The 25,651-nt window shown below is 30.1% G+C and overlaps 3 protein-coding genes across 3 annotated transcripts; 1 reads left to right on the top strand and 2 right to left on the bottom strand.

Moving 5' to 3' along the window:
• Nucleotides 1-1,821: 1,821 nt before the first annotated feature.
• LOC123659850 (putative sodium-coupled neutral amino acid transporter 10) lies at nucleotides 1,822-5,090 on the bottom strand. The gene is made up of 5 exons (XM_045595016.1): nucleotides 5,007-5,090; nucleotides 4,628-4,745; nucleotides 3,272-3,428; nucleotides 2,677-2,800; nucleotides 1,822-2,244 (listed from the first exon to the last, which is right to left on the bottom strand). The coding sequence occupies exons 1-5, from the start codon at nucleotides 5,088-5,090 to the stop codon at nucleotides 2,119-2,121; spliced, it is 609 nt and encodes a 202-aa protein (XP_045450972.1). The 3' UTR covers nucleotides 1,822-2,118.
• Nucleotides 5,091-10,376: 5,286 nt separating this feature from the next.
• Nucleotides 10,377-13,620, bottom strand: LOC123659528 (zinc finger protein 28-like). The gene is made up of 2 exons (XM_045594739.1): nucleotides 11,637-13,620; nucleotides 10,377-10,758 (listed from the first exon to the last, which is right to left on the bottom strand). Exons 1-2 carry the CDS (start codon nucleotides 13,312-13,314, stop codon nucleotides 10,538-10,540), a joined length of 1,899 nt encoding a protein of 632 aa, XP_045450695.1. The 5' UTR covers nucleotides 13,315-13,620; the 3' UTR covers nucleotides 10,377-10,537.
• A 6,737-nt stretch (nucleotides 13,621-20,357) lies between these two features.
• Nucleotides 20,358-25,070, top strand: LOC123659941. Its single transcript, XM_045595102.1, has 3 exons — nucleotides 20,358-20,448; nucleotides 22,139-22,314; nucleotides 24,172-25,070. Exons 1-3 carry the CDS (start codon nucleotides 20,361-20,363, stop codon nucleotides 25,006-25,008), a joined length of 1,101 nt encoding a protein of 366 aa, XP_045451058.1. The 5' UTR covers nucleotides 20,358-20,360; the 3' UTR covers nucleotides 25,009-25,070.
• The last annotated feature ends 581 nt before the right edge of the window (nucleotides 25,071-25,651 follow it).

Genomic DNA, 25,651 nt, shown 5'->3' with positions numbered 1-25,651 from the left:
TCACTATGTATTCGTGGTGCGACGGTTGCGACTGCTGGATTTTTTGATTAGTCTTTATTATTATGGGGTTATAACAATTTAAACATTGATTCATAATTATTATTGTGAAATGATGAAATAATTATAATAATATGTATATTAAAAAAATTATATATATACATATATAAATCAGCGTGAGTTTGGGGGTCAGATTAGAGTCCCTATATTTTCAAAAATACTGATCACAACGTGATCTATAACAACCACAGAACCCCCATTTGAAGGAACGTAGTTAGAAGTCAAACACACCCAATTAATAATATTTATTTTTATTTTTTTCTTGTGTTCTTTTCTCATTGTATATAAATATCTTCCATTTCATTAAAAATTGCGATATTTGAAAATCGAATCACTAACAAAAAAATAATAATTTTTTTTATTCTTCAAATCTTTAAAGAAATAAAAAAAAATTATTCAAAATGCTCACCCTCCTATACAAGAACGAATAGAGACTGGCGCGACATGGAAAAATAATAAGCGGAAAACTGAAAGCCAGTGACATTACGAATCCGAGCTTGATGACGTCACTCGCCATGGTAGGACTCAGGCTCATCAGCACGTTACCTAAGACAATACACCTACATTAGATTCCTTTCACTTTTGACAGCCAAACTAGATACAATTATGACAGCCTGTAAATTGTATTGAAGAGAAAAATAGTAATGCATTGTTTGCAAAAAAATCCCAAAACATGCAATTTTTTTTATTTCAAATTTTGATGAGTGATTGAAAACTTTTTTATTCTAAATATAAGAATTTCTATTTTTTTTATTATCTAAAGTTGAATATAAAAGTACTATATATTTCATTTATGCATACAAATTTCAATAATTAAGCCATTGTTTATAAAAAATATTTAATACTGAAAAAATGACCTTGAGCTAGTTGGGAAAGTCGAACGGAATACATAATTAGTATACACAGTTTTACCGTCATGGTCGATCCTAATTAGCATTATTTATGCTGTTACAAAGATGGGTTAGGATCATTTACATAGTTATATAATTAATTTACATATTTGTGTGATTTATTTAAATATAATAACAAGTTTATGTTTCATTGTAAAATGTAAACACTAATAAGACTCAAATCTAGGTTAGACTTGTCATTTTTATTGGAGTCAAGCGTGGGAAAATAATATCAATATTCACTGCTGCAAAATACTTTACGTTAATCATAAAATGTTAGAAAACTGTTCGATTTTCGGAAGATTAAAAGGTGTCCGATTTTTTTTTTTAATTATTTTAATTTTTCCTCAGAATTACAAACATTTTTATATTTTTTCCTTAATGCGACCAATAATCCATTACAGATAAAAAAAGCCAGACAACTTAAACTATACTATATTTAATATTCTTTCTAAATCTATTTAATAAATTAGTTCAAGTAGGTCATGACCTGATTTTATAGCCTATACTTAATTCAAAAGATATACTGTCGAACAAAACTAATATTTCAGTTAACATCTGTTCAAACAAAAATCTCTTTAGCCATATTATATTAGGTGTAAATAAAAATAAAAAGAAATACATCTATAACTCACCAGATATCTCCTTTGAACCAAAAGCAATATATCCAAATATGCCCAAAGTGCAATAAACAGCCGAGCAGATGTTGATAGCATTCTTAGTCACCAAACAACTCTTCTCCAAAGAAAGAGATTGCATAGAGTCAAAGATTTCAAATAACTGGCTGAAATCAAATAATTTAATTTAAAAAAAAGTATTTTAGTGTATTAAACGAAATTATTTGTATTTTTTTTTTTCTATCCATTTACTACAAATATAATAATCATTGGTTTTATTTCAGACTCAAGTTACAAATAATGTATTCTTTAGCAAATTGGAAATGTCCGAAAACATTTTATATCATACAGCCTTAGTTATAAATGTTTATAACAAGGAAGCAAATTAATAAGAACTTCTTTGTATGATCTAGTTGATACAGTTATTACTTTTATTTATACAAACTAAATATATGTACCTAGAAATTCTATGTAGTATGAAAATACGAAAACCGGAATTTGTAAATTATAATGTAATTATTATTTAAATAATTTAGTTAATATTTAGTTTTTACTCACGTTTGACAAAACAATGCCATTGAGAATATAGGAACACATTGTAAGACACCGGATGGTTTCCATAGCTCGATGCGAGACATCCAATCTGATGTGAATAACTGACTAGTAGCTTCTGCTATTACCTTAAATACAATATTAAGGAATTAAGTTTTACATAATAATGTAACATATTTACATAATTACTCGTAAACAAATTGATTTACTGAATCATAATTTTAAATAAAAAACTATAATATGATACAATATCTTCATCTTGGAATATACAAAGAAACTGATTATCTACATACATATTACAGCTAAAACTACTGGAGGTAGAAACATGAAATTTTATAATTCATTTCTGACCTAACCTTCTGAGGTATTTTACTTACCAGTGGAATGTTTATAACATATTAAAGTAGTATGTATATTTTTATCAAAAGAGGTCAATATAATAAATTTTAATAATTATGAATAACTTACCACAACATAAAAAAGTACTCAAGATGATTTGCTACTTAAACAAGATGCTTGTTTAAAATATAAATTATACTTTTCTTAAAGTCAAAACGTACCTTTATAACTAGACAAAAATAAAAGGCAATGGTAGCCGCACTGACATTACTAAGACTATCCACATTCCTCAAGAGTCCCAATGGTAATACACACACCAAAGATACTATTACCATAATTGAAGTCCTGAAAAACAAAAACAGTTCTATTAAATAAAATAGATTATCACCTTGTTAAAATACATTATGGGGAACAAATAATTTTACAAAAATAATATAGTAATTTAAGAAAATTGTAACTGCAATTTTATTTTTATTTTCTGAGAAATCTCTGTTAAAGTGATTGATTTATTATTTATTTATTTATCTATGTACTCACACTTTCATTTTTACACAATTTGTAGAATTTAAATATTTCAATATTTAAATTTATAAATAAGAGAACTTAAATTTTATTTCATTTTCAATTCATGTGTTCTTGTTTTAATCTAAATTAAAAAATCGTTTCACCTTATTTTCTATTGTCGATTGTAAAGTTATTACATAGACAGCTCAAAATATTTCTATATTTTGCAATATTAACGAAAAAAAAACTCCTACATTAATTTATGCTTACATTAGAACAACAATTGCAGGTAATAGTTAAAAGAAAATATACCTTAAAATATCACTCTGGTTTATGTTAAACAGCTTTGCAATAATCTGAGGACCCAAATCTCCGACCACAACGAAATAGGCAATGCAAGTTCCCATTAGAAAGCCTATTATACCTAACTCAACAGCCATCTTTCCTCCTGGTCCAAATATATGGAATGCTAGAAAAAGTTAAACTTATCTTAATATATAAAAATTACACATCACATTGTTTGCCCGTGATGGACTCCTAAACTAGGTACTTAACCGATTTTAATCAAATTTGCACACCGTGTGCAGTTTGATCCAACTTGAAAGATGGGCTATATTTTATTTCGGTATATATAATTATATATTAGGTTAGGTCAGCTAGTGCATAATATAGTTTGCCTTAAAAAGTTGAAATGAAATGAAAGACATTTATTTGAGGCAAACACTGATTGCAGACAAATAACTTACAGATTAAGAATATGACTTATTAGTGTGCAGTAAAGTTTAACATATAAAATTGTTTGTGAATTTAATGGGAATAATATTAGGGGTCCAAATAATAGTATAGCTATTCCCATTGTGACAGCAGCGTGGTGTAATGTTTTTAGCAATTGGCTAGTAGCTCAAATGTGTTACTGCTAGTAGTAACACATTTGACCATGGGCGTACTCACAATTTTGTAAAGGTGGGGCAAAAACAAATAAATGTAAAACTCGATAAGTAGTAGAAAATTAATACTTTTTTAATTACTGAAACTTTCATTTACTTTTACTATCTACACAAAGAATGCTAAATCTACCAAAAAATTGTTTATTAAAATTTAAAATAGCAATAATTAGCCTCGAGTCACGCATCACCTTACTCCTATGGGTAGGCCTATGCATTGGAACCCCCCCCCCACACTTGACAAATATTTTGTATAACCCATAGAGGTATTTTTCATGGTCTGGGTATTTGGGTTCAGTGGTTTTGGATACTCAAAGAATTCACAACTAAGAGTTTGGTGCATAGTATATGTTTAGTAGTTTTGTCTAAAAAAATATAAATTGGATTGTATTTAAATATTATATGAAGTATACAAAAAACGATCTACAAGATTTAGATAAAGAGATTAGCAAAAGATATCTCTAAAATGATTAATGGTGTAAATTATCTACAATGAAAACCTTTTACACAGTTATAGAAACATATTAGAATTTTACACTACAAACATCAATAAATTGTTCTATTGATGGTAAATATATTGTTATATATTTTTCTTAACCTTATATGCTCTTTTAAAAAAATAAAACATCCTCATTTTAAATGACAGATTCTCAAAACAAAATAGGTGTATTAATATACACTTGTATTTTAATTCTTTTTACTACATTCAAAATAATTAACTTACCAATAAATTCATAGCTTCTTCTTCTAGTTATGATCGCAGATTTTAAAAGAAAATAACAGCAAAGTCTTGACACTAAACCCATTGATAATAATATTAGTGCGGCTAACAAAACTCCACACTAGAACCAAAACTGATTATTTAATACCACAAAAACATTATTTCCTTCTTAATTTAAGAACCCATTACAGTAAATAAATAATGCAAATTATATTATCAACTTACATTTTTAAAACTTTTTATTGTACTTATTTAACCTTTAAGTTTTCTTTTTATAATATTAATAAATTTAATATTATTTTTAACTAATCTAATTTAAGACTTAAAGTTATTTAATTTGAGAAAATAATGTGAGGAAGGGTCGTTAAATGATAAAACTTACTTGTTGAAAGCAAAATGGCATTGCTAGGATTCCGACACCTATAATACTGTTTGCGAGGGTTATCGATTGGCCCGTTGTACCCATGTTTGCAATTTTCTTCTGAATCACTTGAAAACAAATTTCAAAAAAATCGTTACGTCTACAAAATATCGTTTCTTACCATGGTTTCTTACATGACGACGTATTGTTATGACAATTTTACAATGGCATTTTTCTGTTTGGTTCGGTAAATGTCATAATTGACGTGTTACGTCCTTAAACATTAGGTATTATAGCTGCCATCAAGAAGCTTAGAGTGTTTTGTATCATAGAATTACTATTACTACGACATAGTACATAATAATTACATGTTTTGTTTAAGCTTCTTGGCTGCCATGCAAAAATTAATAAAATATATTAATGTAACATGTTTATTATTCATATCCTAAAATAATTATAATAAATAGTGTATTCTAGCATGAAAAAAAAAACTATTCAAAAAAAGAATATAGTATAGGTACTCGTAGCACCTAAAATTCTTGAACCTGCACAGAAACGAATTTTAGATCTCTTTTTATAGAATATTATAGTAAAATCACTTGTACTACGTACCAAAACTGACAGTCCTGCCCCTTTTGTGATTGTTTTGATTCCTTTCCCTTACTACAAAGCCGCTGAACCTTTGGTAATAATAATAATTTGCCTTTATTAAATGATGACCGCAACTCTGATGTGATGGTGCGTGTGCCGTGTCGGCGGCGCCTAAACATCGACGATCGCGGGTTCGATTCCCGCTCGGAGAGGAAACAAAAAGTTTCTACAAATATATATTTCCGGTCGGTTTGTTAGTCCTTGTGGGTCTCTCCACCTTGCCTCGGAGAGCACGTTAAGCTGTCGATGTCGATTTTTATCATGTTCACCAGATAGCGATCGTTACTCATAGTGGATAATATATCCGCCAACCCACAATGGTTCAGTGTGGTGGATTAAGCTCTGATCCTTCTCCTACATAGAGGAAGAGGCCTAAGCTCAGCAGTGGGATAGTAATATCCCAGACTGAAACGTTATTATAATCGATTATTTAATTACTACTAAATACTTAGTTTGCTGTAGCTGTAGTATGCTGTGTGGTTACGGCATTAAAGAATATGGACACCCCCTCTCTTCCCGTGAGTGTCGTAAGAGGCGACTAAGGGATAACATAGTACCACTTACTACCTTAGAACTTAAAAAGCCGACCGATGGCGGGATAACCATCCAACTGCTGGCTTTAAAATACACAGGCCGAAGACGGGCAGCAGCGTCTTCGGTGCGACTAAGCCAGCCCTGCGTTCACCAACCCGCCTACCCAGCGTGGTGACTATGGGCAAAACACATGAGTTCACGCCATTTTTGGCGCGCACTTGTGGAGGCCTATGTTCAGTAGTGGACTGCGAAAGGCTGATGTGGCTGGCTGTGTGACTTCATTTATAATTATTTTTATACTAGACATTAGTTGTTGCCCACGACGTCGTCTGCGTGAATATATATAGATTATATCTTTAAAAATAACATTCATTTACCCGTTTCTTCTTTACATTTCATATCTACAGAAAAATCTCATAGATGGCGCTGCTTTAAGATTGTCTTGTCTACTTATATTCATTTAATTATGTTTATCGGCTTAGTTACTTATATTGCGTGATTTTTATAGTGTGAAGCTAGCTTATATAGCATGGTTGTTAACATAATAACAACAACATTTAAATATGTATCGTTAGATTACACGTTGTTACAGAATGCGTTGAGGAAATAAAGGTTCACGGCTCGTTCTCGGTAGGTGATAGCATGATAATATGTAGTCTATATCTTGACCCGACTTCTTAATAATATTCGTGCCAAATTTGAAGTAAATCCATGCAGTACTTTTTGAGTTTATCCCGGACATACATACAGACAAACAGACAAAAATTCTAAAAACTATATTTTTGGCTTCGGTATCGATTGTAGATCACACCCCAAGTATTCTTTAAAAAATATATTCAATGTACAGTTTTGACTTTCCTACCATTTTATTATATTACTAAACATAACTGTTTGATTTGCAAAGGAATCCCTTCTCTAGTCCCCAATGTGTCGAGCGCTCAATATCCTAGCAGAATCTACCTTCTAAATAGGTATGTAGTTCGTAAAAAAACTATAATTAATGTAAAAAAAAAAAAACCATTAAAACCTACTTGAAAAAAAAAAATTAAAATCTTTTAAATTTTTGTAAGGTAGAATAAAACAATTATGATGTTTAAATATAATTTATTAATTGTTAGTAGATGGTTTTATCTTTGGTATTGCAGCCAGTTTCATAAAAATACGCAAGCTTACAATATTATTCATTTGTAAAATATATATGAATTAAATTAGATCTTTTTCATTAAAATAATGAAAGACAATATAAATAAACCTATTACAAAATCCAATCTTTGGTTCCACACTTTGTAGCCAATTGTAAAAAATATGGGCAAGAAATAACATAGAATATTTTGTACCATAATTGAATCAAAACCATTCTGATTGCTTTTGCAAACAATCCAAATCTTATAGTAATGTACATCGGTACTTGTATTGTCACTACATTATCTGTAAAGGACAATTTGGTATAGTTTCTCACATATATGCTACTGATAGATTATCACTTTATCAACCAGTGAAAGAGGCCCTAAACGAATGCAGTTTGACATATAGTTCTCTTTCACATTAAAATCCGAATATAATTATTATTTTCTAATGTTAAGCAAATCAACATTTTTTATGCTAGAAACACCACACTACTATAAGATTTGAGATCACTGCTTATAACTCACATTTAAATACAAGTAATATATTCAATATATAATATATTATAATACACTTAACATAAACATAGTATGGTTATATGAATTAATCATGACTATAATTAAATTGAATGTGGTTCAAATGCCAATCCCATTTTATGTTTGGTTATAAAACGGACTTTGTTCAAATACAGAACAAACATACTTGTAAATATTTGATGACGATTAAAAAGTACATATTTAAACAACTGTTACATTTATGGGATTAACGATAAGATACTCATACTAGACCTAGATAGACATAGAGAGATATATGATAGACCTAGATATTGTAATAGACCAGGTGACGCTTTTTTCATAACCTGCTTTATGTCCAGATCCGTTATTAAAGAATTCCTGTGTCTATTAGGACAAGGGCAAACCCACATAAGCGTACTACGTCATCATTTTAACATCAAATATAACTTACATGCACACATGCATTTTTCACTTGCAAAAACGCATTCTATTTCCTATGTGTTTGTGTATTACGCTAATAAACATTTATGTACTGATGAACATTCAGAGATTAAGATTTATATTTGTTATTACAATAGACATCAATGTTGTATACTAAAGTCACTTTTTGCATTTGCAAAAACGTATTCTATTTCCTATGTGTTTATGTTTTACGCTAATAAACATTAATGTACTGATGAACATTCAGAGATTAAGATTTATATTTGTTATTACAATAGACATCAATGTTGTATGCTAAAGTCACTTTTTGCACTTGCAAAAACGCATTCTATTTCCTATGTGTTTATGTTTTACACTAATAAACATTTATGTACTGATGAACATTCAGGGATTTAGATTTACATTTGTTATTACAATAGACATCAATGTTGTATGCTAAAGTCACTTTTTGCACTTGCAAAAACGCATTCTATTTCCTATGTGTTTATGTTTTACGCTAATAAACATTTATGTACTGATGAACATTCAGGGATTTAGATTTACATTTGTTATTACAATAGACATCAATGTTGTATGCTAAAGCCACTAGCAATAGGGCAACACAACATATAAGTGCTGCATGTTAAAACAAAATACATAAATAGACATAATGTTTTATCAAATAATATCAACAGATTATAATTAAGAAGTTGCCCACATGTCAAATATTGAAAAGTAATATCCAATAATATGCTATCAGATTCTTGCTATTAATGCTTAGGACTAAATTTATACTAAAGACTATTTCAACAGAATTTGTATAAAGAAAATTAAATTATTAAAATATGAATTATTTTAAAAATAATTTAAAATATAATATGATTGAAGTTCAAAAAGATTACTAATACAAATTTTATTGAAATGGTACCACTATGTTACATTTAAGAAAACAAGGAATGGCACTGGTACAAAAATTATAATTAAAAAACAAAACTTAATTTTATATTTTTTCAATATAAGCAACTTAAAATAGTAACTAACATAAAAAATTCAATATTAAACACCAATTTTGCTTAAAAATATATTAAAACATGCAATCATAACAAATAATGGCACAATCATCCTATCAATTTAAAAATAAAATTTTAGTAGTTTTAGTTTTGACTTCCAATTTCCATTATTTAAAGTAAATATTTATGAGATTATTGTATATAAAAATAAGATAAAATAATAGTTACATACTGACATTAATTTCTTTTTTATAAGAAACATCATTTAATTTTAATTTAATTAATCATTATCATTCTTTATGATCTCATGGAAATTTCGGGATGAAATCTATCCAATATCTAAGTATATATCAGTGTGATGTAAATTTCTATAGAATCAGTTAAAAGTTTTAACATGCATGACCATCCATACATTTATACTTACATTCAAATATCAGTAGAATGAATCCTCTCCAATTTTTTAATTTTTATAGAAGGTATTATGTAAGTTGCAATCAAGTAATGCTACCTATTTTGTCTATGACTGCCTCATAAAAAAAAAAAAATTGAAACTTGATTTTCTCTACATCAATTGCTTTTATTACTATTATAAAATAGTCTTAGTGTTGTTAGCAAGCAAACGATTACAAAAAATAAAACAATTGAAATCGGAAGTCAAAACAAAATACCGAAAATAAATAAAATTAAAATGCAATAAATTATGAGCTAAGGAAAAATCACTTTTTTTTTTAATGGCAAGACTTATTTCAAGCATTTTCGTCAAAGAAACTAAAAATTTATACTATATAATTCTGTTAAACATTATCCTATATTAAAAAAGAATCTTTCTAAAATACGTTGAAGATAGAGCGTTATTTACTTCCATAACCTTCACATTTTTTCATGTCTCGCTACTTTAGTACTGTGCTAGCATAAACAAAAACCAGATTAAAAGTTGTCAAATTCGTATCTGATTATTTTAAAAAGGAGTTATTGTGTTTTTTGCATCATACCAGCAATTGAACACTAATTAATTATAAAAATTCATATTTATAAAACATACAAAATTTTTACTTAAAATAGCTTAAGTCAATATGGCTCTAAAACATTATTAATGTGATGCTGTGATTATAAATGTGCAAAATAAATAAGTGACATTGTAAACAATTATGTTTTAATTAATATTTTTCTATTGTGTAAGATAACATAATAGAAAAATGTTATGAAGTCATCAACTTTCCCTTTTATTTTATTTGATAGATTAGAAAATAATAAATAAATATAATGTTCCATAATAACGACTTATTATTTTAATTACCTATTTCTTTTCGTTTGTCAGAAGTTCTAGTATATCTTCCGTACTTTTATTTTCTTTCTGAAACTTTGCCATTTTTTCCTTCGGTACTGTTCCATTTAGGAGTGTCTGTATATTTGTCTTCAATCGTTTTAAAGGTGCTAGAGATTCATCTTTACATGGTTTATGACCCATAGCTTCAAGTGATTCCACCAATAAATCATCTACCAAACGCTTGTTGAAACCTGTTATAAAAAATGTACATAAATATTGGAACCAGTATTCATAACAATAATGTATAATAAATTATTGAAAAAAAAAGTCCCAGGGGAATTACATATTAAGATATTTAAACTTATATAAAAAGCTTTAAGTAATTAATATATTTAGTGATAAAAAAAACATCATTTGTCACCACCACCAACCATCACCTTTAAAAAACCTTTAAATATAAATATCCCTTACGTCCAAGCTAATATGAAATCTATCCAGCTTATAGCCCTTTTTACTTAACATTGCATAAAAGACCATCACCTAAAGAAACCAAAATGATAAAATGACAAATGAACTCACTTATTAATATATTACCATAAAATCAGGAACCAGCGACTCGTTGGACTTGTAATACAAAAGTATGAATTGTAGCTAAAATAAATTCAATGTCGGTCAGTTTACCCAATAGAAATTATTGGAAATTGTCGAGACACAATGCATTACTTCACAAAAGCACATATCAGCACACAAAATCACTCACACAACATATTCAAAACCCATGAGGAAGGTCACCAGTGACCAATGTTTATATGTACCTGCATTTTGATGAGTTTAAACATCGGTAATTCAATGACAGTGCATAAAATATTACATAAAACAATGTAAAGTGTAATAAGGTCAATACTTTATGAGTGACCCGTTGATGTCTATTACTTAGGATTTTTGAAACAGTACTGACAAATAACTATTTTTTTTTAGTAATATGAAATGATTGAGATGTGGCTACTTTCGATAACATTTATATTATAGGGAACACACACAGGAAGCAATACAGTTCACACCAGTAAAAAGAGAGTAACAAATGAGTGCATTTTTGTGTGAAAAATATTAAACAAAAAAAATTACGCACCTAAATATTTTAATTTCTCTTTGGTAGCAATCATAGTGAAAAGAAGAGCTAATAGGAATCTCATTCGAGATAAGCTCATTACAGATTCCACAACCTCTTCTTCCTCCACTTGTACTGACGCCTGAATTTTCTCTTCAAAGGACAACTCTTTTTCACCAAATTTACAATTTTTAGTGTGGTTTTCAAGGTCAATTTTCAACTTAAAGAATTGCTGACACTTTTTACATCTATAGGGATTTTCTTTGCCATGAATTTTCCTCATATGTGCTTTCATATGAGGTAATTGTGAAAAAGACAGGGGACACATTGCACAATCAAAAGGTTTTTCACCAGTATGCCTCCGAATATGCAGCATGAGTGCATTAGAATGTGAGAAGGGTCTATTGCATATTCTACATGGGTATGGACGAGCCCCTGTATGGGATCTTCGGTGTACAGTCAGTTGGGTAGATTGAGTAAAACACTGTCCACAATCTGGACATTTATGCGGACGCTTTTTCTCATGAGTCCGCATGTGCTCTGACAAATGACCTCTCAAAAACTTTTTACATATAGGACATTGAATTCTCATGCCACCATGACAAATTTGGACGTGACGCCTCATTGAATTTAACCGCAAGAATTCTTTGCCACAATGTTGACAGATAAAATCTTTAACTCTCAAATGTGATTTAAAATGCAGTGTTAATTTATTTCTGTTATCATAGCTTTGTTCACATATAATGCAATCATACCGACCACTGACTAAATGCTGTTTCTCATGATGAACTAAATCAATTTGCTTTGAAAATTTCTCTTTGCAATAGATGCATTTAAACATAGTTTCAGTACTACTGTGACTCGCTAAGTGTACAGCTAAGTTCTCCTTTAGCAAAAAGTTTTTATCACATAAATTGCACATGTAGTGTTGCTCCCAGTTAGGATGCTGTCTTGTTACATGAGCAGTCAAATATAACTGCTTGCCAAATACCTTGTTACACTGTGTACAAGGATAGGTTTTGAAATGTAGATGTAGATACATATGCCTTCTTATTGATGATTTAGTATCAAACTGTTTTTGGCAATAATCACATATAAAAAGGCCTTTTTTGGGTTTCCTACTCTTTCTTTTATCTTTTCTTGGAGGTTTTTTAGTTAATTTGGAATTTTTTTTCACTTTCTTTTTCTTTAAATCAGTTTGGTCATCTTTAGAACTTTCATCTGCTATAGTTATAACCACAGACTCTTCTGGCGTTGAATTTGTTTCTTTATCATTGTGATTGCTAATGACTAAGTTATTATTGTTAAAACCATGGTTTTGAGATGCATTTTTTTCTTTTTCTTTACTATCATCTATTAATAGTTCACTTTTTAATATATTGTTACAGAGCCTTAAATTGTCTTTGTTTTTAAGTTTAATATGTCCGTTTCTGGTCAATAATGTATTCTTTGAAAGTTGAATTTCTCTTCTAAGTCTTGAATCTTTTATAAGCACTGTATCACTGAATTTATCTTTTAAAATACTTTTTTCACCACTTTTACTTTTATCGTTACATTTTTGAGGGCTTTTGATAGCTGATCGTGTCTTGACATTGTTAATACCTGTTAATAATTTTCTCAATTTACCAACTTTACCTCTTCCGTTTGTTCGGTTTGAAGTAGGTTTCGGTGAGTTAATTCTAATCTTTACATTAGCCATGACGAAAACTAATTTAATACCGATATATTATCACCCATTAGTAAGCTTGTTTATTACCTAGTAACTTTACTATTTTGTAGCAGAAAGCGAAAGAACCACCACCAGCGGAGAGTAGACCAATATTAGTAAAATGTATACGTCTTTTAATTGTGATATTTTAAGTGACGTGCTCTCAGCTTTAGTACTTACATGCACTGTTTTGTTACTTCAATAATCACCTCTAACTAAACCGATCGGTTACGTGCATTGATAACGATGTTTCAATGTGTGAAGGACAAAGCTTCTGCCTTTTGTCTCAAATAAATAAGACGATTACCTTGTGCGATCTTGTAACAATGAACTACCAATCAATAATATAAATATAACCTCGTTTTCAGTATTTCGTAACATTTATGTACACATCGTTTATACTTGGTCACGAATACATTATAATTTCATTTAACAATAGAAGATTGCACTGAACATTACTTTCATGATTTTCTGTGTGAAAGAGACGAGTTGTCAAAATTGTCACGAATACTACCGAGTACCGACATGCTACCGACGTCTACTTACTTGCGCATATGTTGTTGTTTTAAAATGTATCCCCAATAATTTACTTGCGCATAGTATTTTCAATTTTACATTTTACATGTAGTAAATCCTTATTCGAAAACTTACATTAAAATTTTAGTATTTCTTTAGTATAACATATTCTTTCGTTTGCTAAAATCTTACTCTCCATATACAATATTTTTTTTTTAATTTATTTTCAATTAATTTATTGTTTTAGTACATTATATTTTATTACATAAATGAATGCTTATTTATTGGTAGATACTAATAAGCAGTCACGGTCACCAACCCGCCTGCCCAGCGTGGTGACTATGGGCAAAACACATGAGTTCACGTTATTTTTGGCGTAAACTTGTGGAGGCCTATGTCCAGCAGTGGACTGTATAGGCTGTAATGATTGATTGACTAATAAGCAGTAATGTCGCTAACTTCTTATTGGTAGGAAACTATACCCGTTTTGTCTTAACGTAACTTGACTGGAAGTCGCCCTACACTGTAATGTAATATGAACCTTTTGTTTTGTTCAATATCCAATTTGTTAAATTTTAGACGTGATCATGACCTTCATTACGTGTTCTAAGTGTACTGGTATTTTGTCACGTATAATAAATTAAATGCTATATGATTAAATTGATCCTTGATTTAAAGATGTCCAGGTTCTTTAATTAAAAATAGGTAATCAATTTATTGCCTATTATCTCACGCTTGATATTTTTTTTAGAACATTAAAGATCTAAACGGAGATATTAAATTAAGTGTTAATTATCTCTGAAAAGCTACTAATTGAATATTTGTTTCAATTTATTTTATTGATTTATACCAAATTGAAATTGGAATTACTATCTTTGTTATTTTTTTTTTATTAATACCTAGTTAATATTGCATTTTCTTATAATGTATCTAATTATGGCAATAACACTAAGTAACGAAACTTAACTGGGACAAAATACGATATTATTCCTTTTAATAAATTCAAAAGATTTACTGATAAGATCTAAGTATCTGTCTATTAAAAAAATCTATAAAAATATTTAGGCGTTGAAGTCTTTACTATCATAATACAACTACTATTAAAAAGACATCAACGATATATATAAAACTTCTTAAGAAATTCTTCTTATTAAATAATTCTTAACTATTTAATAACTATTTTAACAAAATAGATCAAGCATGTTTTAGTATAAAACTCGATAATGGTTGCTTTAATTTACTATAACCTACTGTATGTTATGCTTCACTGATAAATAAGTATTGTATCTCGATTACAAGGTTTAAAATTCAACAAGTATGCGGATGGGTTCGTCTCAAAAAGAACAATGGTTTCAGACAATGACAATCATGTAGACGCAATATATCAATTTGTAGGGTCATGAAATAAGCAATGTCTTAAATTTTATTTTTTTGTCGGTATGTGTAGTGAAGAAGAGTAGTATATTAGTGGAAATATTGTAGTAGTTTTTTTAAAGAAAAAAGTCTAATAGTTATTTGCTAACTACACAATAAATCGCTACTAAATATTCAGAGCTAAGTATTTGGCCAAATATGTTTATATACATACATTTTCTCCCTAACTTGATGCATGGTTATTTTTAACCCGCGACAAAAAAACGCACAGTACGGCAAAACGTTATTAGGTATTACTGTAATGACAGAAATAAAATAGTGTGTTTACTGTTTGGCAGTAGCACTTGACTTTTACTCCATAAGTATGATTACCGTTATATTTAATAATAGATTTATCTCTTTCTAGCAAGAGATGTTGCAAGATTATGAGCTAAGGTTATGAGCCACTCTCTCTTTCTTTCTCCAAGGCCTCAGCGTCAGTGGTCAGCGTTAGAGTTTCACAGCAGTCAACATTTCACTTCCTATATTTGAATATCACGGGCTTTATATCGTTTCTTAAGAAGTAAACTCCAAACAGTTTTGATACTTTGGCATGACTTAAGTTATAATTTTAGGTTTTAATACATTGTTTGGTAGAAAATACTATGCGACCCAAAAGTTTCAACTATGTTGACGATACAAAAAAAATAATTAGTAGTACCTAAATATGGAGCAAGAACTTTAATAGAACGCAAAAATTTAAGGAGGTTCTTCCTTTAACAATAATTTATTACATACACTAAACATAGATTTTTTTTACTAACAATGAAATTATCCTATTTTTTTTAAAATAAACACCATTGTAAACTTAATAAAAAACAAATACATTTCTATGTACGTAATGGCTCCATGTTCAACCACGGCCCTGTTATGTTCTGATGCTTTCCCCATTGTTCAGTCACAATGGACGACTTACACCACGTCTACATCCCAGCTCTTGTACAGTTTACGACATCCAAATAATTTAATCGAAATAGTTCTTATTTCATAATCATAAGAATCAAAATTACTTTGTTTATTTTTTTATGTTAAATATCAGGTTGTCTGTACAACGTTTTTGCTCAGATACTGTGTCACTGTCTTGTTTTTATTATGTACCTAAATAAAGTTTTGGTAAATCTAAAGTATATCAAACATTATTTATGAAGTTTTAAAATAACCGACATCCAACTCTATGTCGTAAGCTGCGTAACGGTAGCATAATGGACTTCTTTTTACCGCAGTACATTAAATTCTTGTAGGTTTTATTTTACCGAAATAGTTTGATCGCATCTGATGAAAATAATTTTATCTTGGCTATTATGTCACCAAATATTCTGTAGAAACACTTTTTATACATTAATTATTTTATTTCTAATTTTACCATTAATATTTTTTTCACACACGTTGCTAGATTCATGTCATGTAGCTTTAACTAGACAATATATTACAAAGTGAAATTAATTATTATTTGTACCTTTACTAACTGTAGCTTCCCGAAACCTTATCGCGAGTAGGTATAATTATTTTACAAATTTAATTTTGTCCTAAATTTATTAATGGCAAACTAGCATTATATCCGTGCTAATAATTCGCACTGAATAATTTTATAATTAACTAATTTCCAAAAACGAAAGCAATAATTAAATTTTTAGTTATGGATGCCGGTAGAGCAAGCAATTATCTATAAAATGATATATAATTTATGTGGAGTTATTGTGAGCTTTTTTCTAAAAAGGGAGGCAAACATCTTAACCTTAGCGTATTAATATATTAGATAAACTAATAAACATAATTTCAACTGCAAAGAACAATCTACTTCGTGTCTTCACAATAGAACGTGAAAATAGCGAAATCAACCGCGTTCGATTGGCACAAGTAAATGTATTAAAAATACAAAAATAATCCAAATTGTTTTATATTTTTTGTTCGAGTAACGCGTATATGTTGAACTGGTTAAATATTTAAAAAAATTATGATACTCGTAACTACAATAACTATAGAGACCATCTCATGAAATATAATAACGATAGATTCTTAGCTAGATTCCTTGAATTACCTTATTATTAACTTTATATTTTTTGTCCTATAAAATAAAATATCTACGAGATATGTCAATAATTTAATTTATGGGCTTATTATTTATTACCAAGTACCTAATAAAGTCAAAGCCCCAAAACTAAGTGAAAATAATATTCATATTATACCTGTGTATAATATTAATGAACAAGGAGAGATAAACACACACAACTAATGGTAAGACAAAATATAAGTCTAATTGTGTATACCAAATTCGTGACTGTTTGTTTATTTAAAACTTGATCACAAACTATGTGGTTTTACGAATAAAGTTGATTAATCTAAGCCTTAATTATATTTAAAGCGCTTGGTTTGTCATCATCCATAGTTTAGCAATTCGGTCTGAAAATTAAACAAGGACGTCCTTATTTGTATTCAAATTTTAAACGAGTATCTTTAAATCAAACCTTGTATCAGCATAAACCATATAAATAATTAGGTAAGTTCATTTAGTCTGAAGATCGCGCAATCGCATACATGCTTAACTATCTTATTGTTCAAAATATGTATAAGGTAACAACGGTTTTTGTAATATTTATATTTGCTACGCACGAAATCCTTTGTATTTCATGGTAGTTTGAGATTTTTACGTCTGCTTATGATGATACACTAATTATTATAATTAGTTTACATGTCAGAAGTAATCAAAAAATTAATTGGATACAACAATGGTCTTTATTACGTATCCACAATTCATTACCCACACAATGATGTAAAGTTGGACTCACAGTTAATGAAGTAAAACTTCTTTACGCGTGCTTGACTTGGGGAATAAGTTGGTGAATGCGTGACGAGAGCGTTATGAAAAGTGTGATCGGGCGAGGCGAATGGAAACTGAGACGGGGATACAAGTTAGTGAAGATAGAAAGAGAGAGAGTTATGTTTCGTGTATTACTGTAGGGGCAACTAAAGAAGTTTTGCTTCAGTCGTGTGGTCTAAAGCACACTCGTTTTTTTTCTGACTGGTCCTTTAAGTAAAATGCTGGTTTGACTACGAATCAAGGACTAATTTTCTATATAACATTATGTGAAATATAATTTTACGTTGCGCAATTATATAAACCACTTTGGGGAGCTAGGCCGCAGGCTGAGGCTACACAGCAGGATCTCTATTTCCTGCTCAAAATTTGAAGCAGCCCGTCTAGGGAAGTACCTCACAAAAAGATCCCGTACCTTAGTAATAGTAGTAGAGTACATTATAAAAGATCACAACTAAATAACACTGCTCTTTAGTGTTGTGTTCCTGACTTCCTGTGGTTAGTAATGTGACCAGAGCTCCTGGCGAGAGTCAGGAGTAAGGCCGGCAACGCGCTTGTGATGTTTCGGGTGTGGCACGCCTCTATAGGCTACGGTAACCACTGACCATTACGTGGATCATACACTTTTTACCGACCTAGTCGTTAAAAAAATATATATGTGCGCTGTACCTCTCTTTTTACATTGTGTTTAGAACGGGTAGTGGATACAATATGAGGTTCCTACCTACATCATTGCCTGTACGTATTATTTATGTATCTATTTTAACAACACATATGTATAATTTTATTCATGGCCCTATTTGTTTCACCGCTTTCACTATAAACAAGTGTATTTTATTTAAACTATGTCAAATTGGACCCGCCGGATGCTAGAAGTAGCGAGTAATTTGAGTTCCTCAATTATTCAATACCGACTTCGATTGGTCATGTCGGGTCAGGGACTAATTTTATATTGCTAAAGACATTCATAAATTATTTTCGTAGTTGTATTAAACGTGTATCAGATATAATTTGTCGAAAATTTATAAATCAATGCTAAAAATTTAGCTTAAAAATGATGCAATTCTGAAATCCGGTTCCTCTCACATAACATTTTTTTTACGTCACACAACATTTTTGGACAAAATTTTCATTCAAAATAATATTTAAAAAAAGCCATATCATAAATAATCTATAATAATAGTTAACTATATTCAAGTAATTACAATTATCGAGTAAGTATATGTAGGTTTTTGTAGTGCGTTACTAATTAATAAATCTAGTATACCTACATGAGTATTATGTATAAGATGACAAATAAATAAGTATAACATGAGAGTAAGGTAGAACGATTTGCTTATTATATCGCTTAAGAGTTATTTAATGACGATGAGGTAATTGTAAACAATACTTTCTAAATATAATTTTCAAGCAAAGATATCGAGAGTTATCTACACGATAACACTGTTTATTTGCTGGATAAATTGTGTATGACCCTATTACTATGAGTGTAAAGACTAAAACGCATGAACGAATCATATCTTAAGTCTACAAAGCTTAACCTACTAAGTTCGGAAAATTTGTGTAAAGATCAACGAACTTCAGGCGGACATTATGAACAAAAAATAAGACAACCCAATTTCTTTTTATAATTACGTTACAGCCTACTTATGGAAAAAATAAGATGTGATGTCGCTAAGATAGAAAATTTGTATCACATTAAAACAGGTTATTGTGACAATGCAACTCGAATAAAAAGTTATAGTTATGTTACAAAATCGAAATAGATATATTAATTGTACCTACATGTTTACCTCTATAAGAGCTTCTTTATTTATTAAGCTTAAATAAAGCTTTCCAAAACGGCAAACAACGTTGAAAAGAGACATACACGTCGAAAGATTTTATTGTAATTGTTGTAAGAAAAGAATTATTTGATGTCGATTAAAAAAAATTATATGCAATTATATCTCTCCATCCTTAAGCATTTAGATTTATCTCAAGAATTATTCTCGCTCTAATAACGTTCAGACACCGCCATGGTGCAGACATTGCAAAAGTGGAAACCTCAACAAAGTTGTGTCGCGGAAAACGTATACAAGAACATTAAGTCAAGTTTGAGCGGGGATCGTTTTCCACTGACTGCACTTTTTATTGTCTCTTGACTTCCATATTTTATTTCACATTTTGGATTCGTTGTGAGAGGAACCCATTGTCTACTCAGCGTTATTTTTGACAGACTTTTTGCGTCTTATACGGTTATCTTAAACATTGCGTTCTTAGGCGGATTTCATGTCTATTTATCTTAGTGAAAATGGTAAAATTTTGGTGGATGATCATATTGTTTGCAAAAACGGCTTCGGCTAGTGATAACGAGTTGCCAGTATCGGAATCTGAGAAAAGTGAGTACTTAATCTCATTTTATTAAAAACAAATATGAATGGTATGTATGAATGATGTATTGTAGTAATTTTTATTAATATAATCTACTTACCTATATTATATATATTTATCTTTTGAATACATCAAGGAGGTAGGATCAAATAGAATAAATAATAGTTTTAGTACAACGAAATAGACGATTTGGCGCGTCGTTGAATTTTGGTGATAATTTTGATGATATATATTGAATAATGATAAAGTGTCTGGCTGCTCACCTGTTACTCTAAGTAAAAATTATCAATAATAAAATAATTGTTTTATTTTTACGATGACAATCTTAAAACATTTTCGGAGTAAGATGTTGATTCTAGGGTATAATAAAATGGCATCTAACGAAGTTTAACAGAACAAAAGCGATATGATTACGTAAATTTTCAAATTACAAATAAATAACTAGGTACCCACATCATGCCAACGTTCTTTCGCACGCTTTCCATTCCCAAATAATACTCTAGATTCTCATGATTTTACATTTTAATAACACATATTATTATGTATAAAGTTTTTTAAGTCACATAGATTTTTTTTAAAGCTAGAGCTATTTTTATCGTATACGTAAATTCAGCCTGTAACATCCCACTGATACGGCATAGGCATCTTTCTCCATGTGGGAGAAGAATTGGAGCTAAATCCACCAAGCTGCTCCACTGCGGATAGGCGGATATGTTCCCTACTATGAGTAACGATCGCTATCAGGTATTTAAGATAACAACCGGGAAGAATGGCTAAACGTGCTCTCCAAGGCACGGAGGGACCTACAAGGACAGACATGCAAACTGGAAAGAAATATTTGTATTTATTCCGAGCGGGAATATAAATTAATTTAATTTAAAAAATTATATTTTAATTAAATGTAAAATATTATACATATTTATAATTCACAACTTAATCACTTAATAATTGCCTAGATAGTTATGGTATAAATCATGTCCACGTAGAAAAACAAAAAAAAAACAAACAAACAAACCGTCGGTCTTTTAGACGACTAATACTAGCACCAATAATACCAGAGTGGTTGTTTTACCGTACAAATTAAACGAATGGTTTCGTATTGTAACATGTTCTATAAATTTACTATTTCACGGTTCTGAACTCGAAACAATAGAAGTGAAATGTTGGATAGCTAAAGAACATAATTGCGACTAAACTTTCCTTTATATCTTATCAGTGTAATTTTATACCTAAGTACATATACTTACCTAATTAAAATTTTGTTAAATAACTGCAACACTTTTCTGTGAGAAAATATGATTGTGTATAAAGTTAATATAGTTATTCGTTATTTTTTTTCTCACCGATCTAAATGTTCCTAGTTTATGCAATGAATAGAAAAAGATCTAGAATTAATCAATATTTTTAATATTACATAGTTGTAATAACAATTTTGGAAATAGGCGTGCAAGTAGCTAATATCAGAGCGCCTTTTTGTTAAAATAGGTACCAAAAAAGCTTAGCTAATAAATTAAATACCTATCAACGTTAGAAAATAACTTTTGATTTGGTACCCATGCCAATATAGATTTATTTTTTAATAGTATTGGAATGAAGTTCTTACTTTATAGACTATGAATGGTATGATGACCATGCCTATAAGATATCGCTTTAATTATCTTTCACTTAGTAAACTTATTTCTTTTGTTGATATTTAAGGTTCAAGATTCCTGCCTCTATTCGAAAAGCGATACGACAGGCCAATAGGTCCAAACCTTCCTCCTTTAACATCAGCACCAATAAGTGGAGATAGATGTTCATCGCGACTGGAATCGGCGTTAGACCAGTTAAAGCGAAGAAAAAGAAACCAACCAAAAAACTTGGACACCCCACACGTAAATAATATAAATTATATTTATTGAATTGAGTTGTAAATTCTGTTCAGTTAGAAATTATTTATTTAGAACTTACATTGCATCATTCAAGCAATTATACTTATAATTGCTTTTACTAGCTGTGCCCGCGACTTCATCCGCGTGGAATTTAACAAAAAAGGTATTTTTCAGTTTGCAGAGTTATAAAATAAATAAATTTCTAAAATAAAAGTAGCCTAAGTTAGTTCTTATCAAATCAGCTATCTGCCAGTGAAAGTCCCGTCAAAATCGGTCCAGCCGTTACAAAGATTAGGCAGAACAAACAGCCAGACAGACAAAAATTCAAAAAAATGTTATTTTGGTATTTGTTCCATGTAAATGCGGTTATTTTAATATTACAAGCAGACACTCCAATTTTATTTATTTGTATAGATGATGCGATGCGTATAAAATTACGTCCAATATTTTAGAAAGATCGATAGTGAATATCTACTCATAATTTCTATACAACACGTAATTTTAAACAATAAATGAGTAGGTATTATCAAGTTATTGCTAGACACAAATTGTTTCACAGAAAATAAATTACTTCTTCTCTAAATTTTATTACTCTAGAGTCTAGACTCTTGTGACAAAATAATGCTTGTGGATTATATTGTTTGCATAGACTTGTCATCCGTCAGGGTTTACACGGATTTTTCCTAGTTTGGTGTACCACTGAAGGTATTTCTAAAAAATAAATATTTTTTTTCTAATATAACTGTTTCAAGCCACATTTTAATACATATTTGAAAAAAATCATTCACTTTCTGTAGAACCTACACAAGTACGTGCGATTTTAGATTTAATTTATTTAGGTTTTATAAATGGAGGTGATGGCAAGTCGCTCTTCCTTCATACTAATCAAGGTTTAGGACTAACTATATACATTAAAAGCCAGTACTTAATTTTATTTAAAAAGTATGTTAAGTTTCTATTCAATGTAAGGTTTTTAACGGTTATGAAATATGTATATACTGACATTATGGGTGCGGTCCACTAAGCAACCGCAACGATTGTAGCGCCCACTCTATAGTTCCACCCAGTGACAGACCCATGGTCGTCGTGAGCGATCGCTCGACGTCATAGATGACGTCACTATTCGTGACCAAATCGCGCCCACTTCGCCCACAAAATATAGGTGGATAAGAGTTGGTTTTTATCACAACGCAGCGAAAATTTAAAAAAACAGCTGTCAATGTCAAATAGTCATTGTCTCTCATTCGTTTCGTCAAAAACGCAACAATAAATGCACGGGATTCCATGATGAATTAAGTTTTACTCCAATCCATGTGAAATATTACTCACAACCCCCACAGCTGCATGTTTTATCACGCCGCCATATTGAGTGCACACAGGGCTCAAATATGCGTCTCACCTATAAAATTCGCCTAGATTCCCGCGGCATTTTTACGTTAGTGGAATGGCAATTTCAGCTGTCGTGGTCGATGGCGTTGCGGGCCTTAAGTGGAACGTAGCCTATAACTATCTTTTCAACGTAGCCGTATTTAAAAACAAAAAAAAAGATTTACTATAAGAAAAAAATTGTTTTAATAATATCACGTTGACATAGCGACTGCCATAAAAACTTATTGATTATATATCCATTAATATACATTTTGTTAAAGTTGTTCAAGTTTAGTTATACTTTTGCAATGCGGTCCTGCTTCAGTAGGTAATATGCGTACCTAACTAAATATCTTATTCCGAGTGGCAGATACTTAAAAATAATAGACATAACGACTGCGACAGCAATTATTATTATATAATTTACGAGTCGTGTAATTCCTTTTGGGAATAAACATAAATGCTTAATGATATTTTTAACTATTATTACAGAGTCAAAGCATTGATTTGAATGGGTACAGTTTATATCAAACATTGAGAAGTGCACCGGTTGATATGTATGTTACAAGAATGCGCGTACGTTTGCCACAAAACAGCAACTGGGTTCGTGTTGAAAAATGTTATTTTGACCCAAGAAATATCTCACTTGATACGATGCTTTTATTTCATGATCTAACTATAAGTGGGAACGTAGACTTATATGAAGCAAGCGAACTTGATCGAACAATCCCACCGAGTAGAAGGTTAAGAAGGAACTACGCTGATCCACCATACGACCAATATACGGGTTTTTCCTCCGATCGAGGTGCTAGAGGTTGCAACATGATACTGAGACTGAGAAAAGCTGGAATCGGATTCCATACACGACCATTAAACCAACAACCTGGCAAATTTAATGTCAAAACTGATTCAGAGTTCGTTGAACCTGGTTTTATAAGTGTATACGCATATGGATGTGAAAAGTATATAAATAGAAATTCTATAAAGAATAAGGACAGTCTGCCTTTAAAACGGAGAAAAAGATCTGACGAATTTACTTTTGAACCTCTTCTAATAGAAACTTTCGCTGAAGAAAAACGAATGGACGATAGACAAAATAACTGGGATATTGTTTACGAAGCAAGTAATAATAGGTTGAATTATGAAAGGAGTAAGCTTTTTAGACCCGAAGATGATTTGGATGAAGTCGAAGATATTTCACGTGAGATGGAAGATATATTTACTAGAGGTATAAGAACTCTCCTAACGACGTACATGAAAAAAGAGTTACAGCCGGCTATCAAAGATACATTAATGAGGAATATGGGTTATGTTATATCTTATGGTTAATGCCTGCAGTTATATGTAAGATTCTCTGTATTAATAAATAAAAAATATACATATACAACTGTTGTCAAGTTTTCTTTAAAATCTGTTTCATATTATTTATATAAAACGCTCTATTCGTAATTTACAAAATGGCAGTAAAGATTGAATTGCTGCCATGTATGCACTGGTATAGGAGATAAAAATCATAGAATATTGATGATTCCAGAAATCAGTGTGTTTGATTTTCATTAGAAGTTTAAATATTACTTTTAATTCAAAATGATCATCAGAAAAAAGCCAAGCCAAGTGTGGAACATAAATATTATTTTTCCAATATATGTAAATAGCAAAACTCTTATTACTCGTATGAGAGTTATAGTAATATACAGGTTTATATAAGACTAGCAATACCTGTGCAAACAATTCGTACTAAGTAGGTAAGTAAAAAATTTACCAACCGTCAATCATGTTGACGTTGTTTCAAAATTAAAGTCGTCATATATTATATAATTTTAATAATTTATTTATTTACAAAAAAGCAATACTAAATTTTTTAGTTGTGGATGCCGGTAGAGCTAGCAATTATCTATGAAATGATATTTAATTTATGTAGAGTTATTGTAAGGTTTTTTTTCTAAAAAGGGAAGCAAACATATTAACCTTT

The sequence above is a fragment of the Melitaea cinxia genome, chromosome 14 (assembly GCF_905220565.1).
Source record: "Melitaea cinxia chromosome 14, ilMelCinx1.1, whole genome shotgun sequence".
Taxonomy (NCBI): domain Eukaryota; kingdom Metazoa; phylum Arthropoda; class Insecta; order Lepidoptera; family Nymphalidae; genus Melitaea; species Melitaea cinxia.
Note: the sequence above shows the minus strand (reverse complement) of the source record. Positions and strands in the feature narration are given on the sequence as shown.